At 43.1% G+C, this 8238-nt stretch overlaps 1 protein-coding gene and 1 long non-coding RNA gene across 2 annotated transcripts in view; one reads left to right on the top strand and one right to left on the bottom strand.

Annotated features, from left to right (window-relative positions):
- Positions 1 to 3989: 3989 nt before the first annotated feature.
- The window catches only part of LOC116938635 (unconventional myosin-X-like), a 75664-nt gene continuing 71415 nt past the window's right edge, over positions 3990 to 8238 (bottom strand). The window contains exons 38-41 of the mRNA XM_032946023.2: positions 7853 to 8000; positions 6781 to 7386; positions 5917 to 6108; positions 3990 to 5332 (exon numbers count right to left, since the gene is read on the bottom strand). Coding sequence (XP_032801914.2) covers positions 5216 to 5332; positions 5917 to 6108; positions 6781 to 7386; positions 7853 to 8000 — 1063 coding nt within the window. The 3' untranslated portion in view covers positions 3990 to 5215. The remainder of the gene's footprint in view (positions 5333 to 5916; positions 6109 to 6780; positions 7387 to 7852; positions 8001 to 8238) is intronic.
- Positions 5329 to 7968, top strand: LOC142908011 (uncharacterized). Its single transcript, XR_012931551.1, has 2 exons — positions 5329 to 5961; positions 6742 to 7968. It is a non-coding gene; the product is annotated as an uncharacterized LOC142908011 (long non-coding RNA).

Genomic DNA, 8238 nt, shown 5'->3' with positions numbered 1-8238 from the left:
AGTTTGCGGATGCGGTTACCGCACGCCCGGGGATTCGCCTCTGCGCCCACGTGTGCCGCTGGACGGGAGGTGACGGGTCGGCCGCGCCCCACCCCCCTCCTGGGCGTGGCTTTGCGGCTTGCAGGGGGTTTCCGGCCTTCAACAACAGACCACATGTGAATGCGCCCGACCGTTCGTGCTCGTGACTCAAGTGTCGAGGCCACGGAAAAAGTCGTCGATTTTAATTTTCAGTCGGTTAATCAACTTGATCGACGTAACCAACCCCCAGCTCTATAAAATAGTAATCGGAGATACGATCGAATGTTGTGTTTATTACCATGGGGGGGAGGGGGGGGTGTGTGCACCGAGGCCCATTGAAACCTCGTGAGCAGGGACATTTAAAATATATAATTGACGTCACTGGACATCAAACCCATACATTTAACAGAGTACCATCTAACATGGAATTTGGCCAAAGTTCCCGATGCAAGCTCCCTCCTTAAAAAAGTGTGGATTTCCAGGATCAATTAATTACAAAAGAAAATGACGGTACATAGGGCAATGTCTCCTGTAAGTGCTAAATCCACCCTGTTATCCAATCATTTGCACAAATAGGAAGAAACAACACGTAAATGGTGGCAAGTTCACCCTGATAGGTGAGCCTTGTCTTGAGAAATTAGCCTTGGAATGCTCAATACCTTAACCTTGAGGCTGGCTTGACATGTTATCTGGTCTCAAACCTTAACCTTACGAGTGTGGCCTCAGTCCATAGACTCGGCGGCTTAAGAGGCACTCGCCTCGACTTGGCCCTTGCCTTATGGGTCCCTGCCCTTGAATCCAATACTTAAAAAGGTATAATCTAGAAGTTGTCTTCTGGCTGCGTTAAATTAATTCTATTCTTAGTCTTCGCGAGACTAAGACGAGTGGCGCAGAAGCTGCGGCAAATTGACCGTATTCATGATTTTGGAGTAATTTTGTGCGTGATGTAAATAGAACATGCCCCTGGTGGCCCCCACAACATCAGAGACGTTTGTCTATACTTTTCAAGTACAGTGCAGTTTTGTATTGCACACATGTCAATGCATAAAGTCCGAAATTGTGCATGGTGAACACTTAATATTATACAAGCCAAACTTGATTTGAAGCTTTCGTGCCTGCAGGAATTACTTTTTGGTACTTTCGGTAAAGTCACGTAGAAAGAAAACACATTTAATAAGTCTCTGTGTTGTCTCTCTGCTTGTGTGTTTGTCTCTGTCAAATTTAGCAATCTTTGGAAGAACGTAATCAACCAGGTAAGGTGCTGACTGTGTTGGATTGCATTGTATTTCTAAGTTCACGAGGTTTCTTTTCTGATGACGATTGTATTGCAATCGAAACGTATTCTATTAATTAATTTTCTTTCTACGTGACTTTACCGAAAGAACCAAAGAGTAATTATACAAGCCATTTAAAAAAAAATCTATCGGGCAAAATCTGTTTAATCCTGATCGATATAAAAAACCCATTAATGGAATTGACCAGATACGCTAATGCAGGGCCCTCAAAAGCGCTTTGAGACTCACTTCCCTCGATGAATCTAAATCATTACTAGAGTATTATTTAAATTGTTGATTCATTCACAATTCACCATTGGATCCTCCTTTGCCAGTAGCAAAATATGATAATTGTTTTTTTTACCCTTTTATCTGGAAACAACACTGACATCTTTTGGCGTCATCTGGTCCAACACCATGTGAGACGAGGCTCTAAGAAAAGCTGTCTCGGGTGTGGACCAATCAATTTCAAGGACAGTGCATACATTAAAAGAGTTGTTTTTTGTTTGCATTCCGACCGCAGGTATTGTGGTCAATGCAAACATGACTCCTTGTAAAAAAGGTGTCAGTTTTGTTGCCAGATAAAAGGGTAAATAAACAATTATAATTTCACAATTCCTTAACAAAAGTTCCATTAAATTTTGATTTAAAGCTTTCGTGACTGCAGTAATTCATATTCTTAGTTTTTTCGGTAAAGTCACGTTGAAGAGAAACAACAAAATAACAAAATATATATAAAACAATAAAAAATTCTCACGACGTTTCGACCATAACTCAAACGGTCATCATCAGGTGTGTCGGTTTGCATAAATTTATTTTGAAAACGGCATATTTATTTATTTATTTATATAAAAAAATAACGTTTGCGTCACGCGCACCGATTGGCAGTTTGCCCAGGACTAGTCCATCTATTTTTTGAAAAGAGGAGGGGGGAGACGAAATTTGTTTTTATGTATGCTGTCTGAAAGCCACTGTAAGCGTGAACAATCAATCAAGAACTGAAATGATTTATCAAATCTTTCCAATGATTGCTAAGATAGAATCCATCTTCTTGGTTGAAATTGTCTCTGTGTTTGTATATGTGGATAGCCTCATGAACGAATCTCTCATGGAAGCCAGATGGCTTACAAAGAACCTCCGTCTTGGAAAAGTCAATGGCATGTGAGCCTACTGAATTAGAACAATGATCTGCTACGGCCGAGGTGTTGGTCCTACCGTGTTTTAGGTCTGCTTTATGTTCACGAATGCGGTCCGAGATATGGCGTTTGGTTTCTCCAATGTAACTACTACCACAGAGGCAACTTAGTTTGTAGACACCAGGGTATTGTATGTCCGGAATCACATCTTTTACAGACGGAACCAGATCACGGATTTTATGTAATGTGTTGAAACGGACCTGGATCTTGTGTTTATTCAAGATTTTGGAGATCTTTTTTGTGATCCCAGCAATGTAGGGTAAAGTGATGGTTTTGAAAGGCTCCTCAAGAGGGTTCTTCTTCATGGTTTGAGTGATAGCTTTGCGGATTGTATAGTCGGAGTAACCATTAGCCCTAAGAGCTTGGTGTACGTGCAGTAGTTCACTGCTTATGTGTTCCTGGTCGGATATGCATTGGGCTCTATGATACAGAGTCTTGATGAGAGAATTCTTCTGTGATGGATGGTGGTGGGAATCCGGTTTCAGATAAGCATCCGTATGGGTAGCTTTCCTGTAGACAGAGTGGCTCATTGAACCATCAGGTCTCTTTTTAATTAGGACATCCAAAAAAGGTATCTTTTTTGGATGACATTGGAGAAACCAAACGCCATATCTCGGACCGCATTCGTGAACATAAAGCAGACCTAAAACACGGTAGGACCAACACCTCGGCCGTAGCAGATCATTGTTCTAATTCAGTAGGCTCACATGCCATTGACTTTTCCAAGACGGAGGTTCTTTGTAAGCCATCTGGCTTCCATGAGAGATTCGTTCATGAGGCTATCCACATATACAAACACAGAGACAATTTCAACCGAGAAGATGGATTCTATCTTAGCAATCATTGGAAAGATTTGATAAATCATTTCAGTTCTTGATTGATTGTTCACGCTTACAGTGGCTTTCAGACAGCATACATAAAAACAAATTTCGTCTCCCCCCTCCTCTTTTCAAAAAATAGATGGACTAGTCCTGGGCAAACTGCCAATCGGTGCACGTGACGCAAACGTTATTTTTTTATATATAAATAAATAAATATGCCGTTTTCGAAATAAATGTATGCAAACCGACACACCTGATGATGACCGTTTGAGTTATGGTCGAAACGTCGTGAGAATTTTTTATTGTTTTATATATATTTTGTTATTTTGTTGTTTCTCTTCAACGTGACTTTACCGAAAAAACTAAGAATAAAAAAGTTCCATTGTCTGCCTTTTTGAATGGGAAATTATGCAACGTTTAAAATTTAGTGCTTTTAAAATGTAAAGTGATGGGGTGACTTTTTACAAATGCTACATTTATAGTTTTAACAACACCAAAACGATGGCTGAAAATTCATTACCACCATTATACATTAACACGGAACGCCTCATATATGGAAAATATTTAACCTCTTTCAGATTACTGAAACAGTTTTTTCTGATTGTGTTTTGAACAATTACTAAAACGGGAAAAGTGTCGAAAATATTAAAGTAAAAAAGTCACACTCATGCAACCCAAAACATCTTCAGAACTTTGTAAACTTTATTGTAATGTTTTAAAAGAGCTTAAAAAAAAACATTTGATAAATTAGTATACATAGGCAATGTACAGGTAAAATATTCACAGGTCACTCGGCGGGGATATGATGAATTCAAGTCTGTTTTGGAAATATGCGTGTAGCAGTGACCATCTTGAGTACGAGTTTGTGCTTGAAAGTAAAGAGACACGTGAAAATATACTGGCAAGTGATAACAAGTTAGGCAAATTATACGAATTCCCTTAAGCGGTAAATCATGAGAGTATGATTTTGCATAGACAACAAACTATGTTTTTTATGATTGTGTTTTATTTGAGCATAACCGCCAAAACATAATATATTACTTCCCAAAGTGTCTGCCATACTGTCTATAAAACACATTTGTCCACAGGTAGTGAATCAAGTAATTCAACTTAACATGCCTGAGGGTTTCAATTAAACATTTTGGTCATTACCCACACTCACTGCACACCGGATGAGGAATGTGCACATTGTGGTCAGTAATTAAAACAGAGCAGCGTAATATACAGTAAATAAAAACCTAAATATGATTTTCTTAAAATTATTTGAAGGAATTAAAAAGCAACCATTTGTAATGATCTCTCTACCATCGAAATTGTTTACATTAACACTGCTTGTTTTAAAAACCCGATGCTAACTTGAGTAAAAGCCGGGTCATGTATAAAAAAGTTTAAAAAAGGACATTTCTGGCTGGAAAAAAAAATTAAGATAGATATCTAAAAGTTGTGCAAATCTTAACAGCATAAAAATAACACTATATATGCAGGGTTAGCACTCACTGACAGTTTTGGGAAACTTGCACTACAGGCAGTGATAGATACTGTAAAAAGGCAATTCAAACCTTTTAATTCAAGTTAACATGTTAAACTGGGTAAGCCGCTGTAAGTTGTGTATTGCCTGTCGGAGCAGAATAACCCATGCATTTACATAAAAGACCACATAGGAATCTCAGTGTTGCCTGTACCTGTTGTAACAACCCAACAATCACTTGGCATGTGTGCTAGGGTCAATCCGTGCCTGGTGTGATGCGGACAGCAAAGAGTAAAAAAAAACGTCAGAGCACAGCCTTGGAGAGGATGTGAGTATGACACTGCATTCCAAGTACCCCCGGCCCCCTGGGATCTCTAGGATGTTTCTGAACTTCCAATCGCCCTATGGGAAACGTTCTTTCCACACACTCGGCAGGCCTCATCTTGTCCTGACGATGGGGCCTGTGCTGCTGCGGCTGCTGAGAGAGTGGCGGCTGTAGCGCTTGTGCACGATGCTGTTGATGTATGCCTTCATGAGCTTGGCGACCTCCAACACCTGTGGTGAGACAAACATCAAACGTGGAGCAGGCTCAGTGGCGACGTGACAGGAGCATCGCTAAAGTGTGACCAATTGATTGCCCGCGGTGGTTCTTTGCATATCAATGCGCTATTTAAAAACTACCACGGGCTGTGAAGCAGTTGTATAAATAATAATTAACAATCTATTTTTATGTTCCAAGGAGTCAATAAGAGTCTTGTGGATGGTGGAATTTGTTGGTGTTGTGTCTACACAGGTGTATGTACATTTGAGAGACACGAAAAACTTTTGGTGTTTTTTTTAGATGACAAGTTTAGGCACACATAGCTATATGATATATACATAAAACCCTGAACATTATTTTATCCAGCAGATTAATTCAAGGAAAGGCCATTCTTAATACATTTGGCTGGGAAGGATATTTTATTGACTTGTATTGTAGTTAAACTATGGTTGATCTCGTTAGCGATCGGAGCTAATTATTTTACATGTGTCTGTGATTTCTGCCGCACGCTTTTAGCGTTTGACAAATGAACTGCGCCGCAGAGGTGCTGCACCGACGATGGACAGATCCCCCGCTCTATGGCCAAGCGCTCACTCACCTGGATGGTCTCGAAGAGCATCTCACGGCCCTCCAGCACAATCCGGTAAGAGCTGGACTGTGGGGCCCCGAACGACAGGATCTGCTCGTAGGTGAAGGACTCCAGGGGCCGTGGCTCGCCCCTCTTGTGCACCGCCACGCCGTCCTTGCCCACGGCCAGCCACAGCTCCTTGGGGAATCCGCCCTCCTTGCTCTGCAACAAAGTGGGGGAGGGGGGAGGGGGGGGGGCGTGGAAACGCGCAGAAAAACCTGTAGATGATGCGGCTCAACCGGGTTTAAATTGCGTGTGTCTGGAAAAGGGTACCGGCAACAATTTTATTTTCAAAGAATAAAATCGTCATTTGCAACATTTTACAACGCTTTTCCAATTTCACTTGCTATTGCTGTAATTGTGTACAGTAGTTACATGTATACAATTTTATCAAAAAGGACACGTATAAATGAAAATGTTTCAACAAAAAATGGTGACCAGCCTAATTTTGTGCTTACTAAAATAAAATACAGTTTAATTATCAGCATCTATTGAAGCTTGGAATGGTGGCAAAGTGGTATGCACACTGTGCAGAAAACCGAGTTATTCGAGTTAGATTTCTGGCCATGGTTCGACGTCAGTATTGAGTGAAATCTAAACTTGGTCCTGGCCTCTCTTTTACCAACCCACACCAACTAGCTTGTGAAGTATGGTCAAACAACCACAACGACTGATGTGACATGGGGAGAATTTAATCGAAAAGTGGATTTACAAATGGCTGTTTACGATGACTAATTATCAATTAAGATCACAGTACATTTATCGTATATTAACTAGTTCTAAATTATTCCATAGGGAGCAGACCTGCATATGGAAATGAGTGGCGAGTCTCACCTCCACATCAAAGAGGGTGGAGCCGTACCCCGCCCACTCTTGGACGATGGCCATGTAGCGTGCCATAGCTTGCTCCTGCCCCAGGCCTCGCAGCTGCTGCCACTTGTCGAGGATTCCGGCACGGGCCGCCTGGATCTCCTCCTTCACCCACAGCTCCAGCAGCTGGTCCTGCCCTCCTCCAGCGCCCGGCGTGGCGTGCGATGCCCCGCCGCTGCCTGGCGACCCGCTCCCAGAACCGTCGCGCTCTTTGTCTGCCTCCACCTCGAACGACGGCGCCTTCTGCCTGCGCAGCGTCCGCCGCAGTGTGCCCTCCAGGAAGCCCGTGAGCCGCCGCTCGCCCGCTCCGCTCGAGGGCGACGCGGGGCTGCCCGGGCTGCTTGCGCCAGTGGCCAGCGGACTCGCTCCCATGCCGGCGGGCGTTTTGGTGGCAGCGGTGATACGCGAGCGAAGCCGGCCTACGGGGTAGACGCTGTCGAGTCCCGGCGGTTGGGGGAAGCTCGCTTGATTGCTGTTGTCACCGAGAATGTACTGGAGGCGCAGGGCAGCCAGCTGCTGCAAGGTCTCTTCGGGTGCCGGGAAGTGTCCTCGCACGAGACCTTCGTGCGCCTGAAAGTGGAAGGGAGTGTTTGCACAGTCACACATAGTCACTTTAAGATGTTTTCTTGTTCATGTTTTTGTTTTTTGTATGTTGCGGTTGCACCCGATTCAAGAGCCGAATGGCTCACAGGGCTATACCAAATAAAGGGAACTATGAACTATCACGGGAATCACATAACTGCGTAGCTGATTGCTCTTTTGTTAACCACCACCCTTGGTTAAGATGCGTTGTTTCAGTTGTAATTGCGGTATATTGAACACCTGTGTTAATGAGTATGGCTGTGCAATGATTTACAAGAGTAGGCCATAATGTGAGCTTGTATCAGAGTTCAAATATGAGTTTAGCTACGTTACCTCTCTGTAACCAATATTGCACATCATATTTGCTTCAGGCGTTGAACTTAAAACGAAACCACTAATTTACGCATGCGTCACATGAGGCGAGTCCCCGTGGGGTCGCTGACACCAACGTCACCTGCTCGAACATGAAGGCGAACTCGACGCTGTCGCTCGGAACGTGCCCCGTGTCCAGAAAGCAGTAGAGCTTGAAATAAAGACGCCAGGAGTTGCTGCTGCTGCCATCATCCATCATCACCTCTTCTGTCTCGTTCTCTGCTCCCATCCTGGCACACCGAGCATAAGGGGACATTATTAGCGATGATGCCACTTTCGCTTGAAAAGTACTGAAGAATGGGGTTCAGAACATCCTGCAGCATGGCCCTATTTAGAGGTATGCACACAAAAACTCGGGGGGGGGGGGGGGCACGACTCAGTCAATGATAAACTAACTTTGAACACATTTTAAATGATTAACAGAATGAGTAATGGTCCTATGTACTTTTGTTTACCTATGTATATGAC

This window comes from Petromyzon marinus, chromosome 4 (assembly GCF_048934315.1).
Source record: "Petromyzon marinus isolate PM22_M1 ecotype Great Lakes invasive population chromosome 4, UKy_Petmar_22M1.pri1.0, whole genome shotgun sequence".
NCBI classification, from domain to species: domain Eukaryota; kingdom Metazoa; phylum Chordata; class Hyperoartia; order Petromyzontiformes; family Petromyzontidae; genus Petromyzon; species Petromyzon marinus.
The sequence above is the reverse complement of the archived record's forward strand: the minus strand, read 5'-3'. Positions and strand labels throughout refer to the sequence as shown.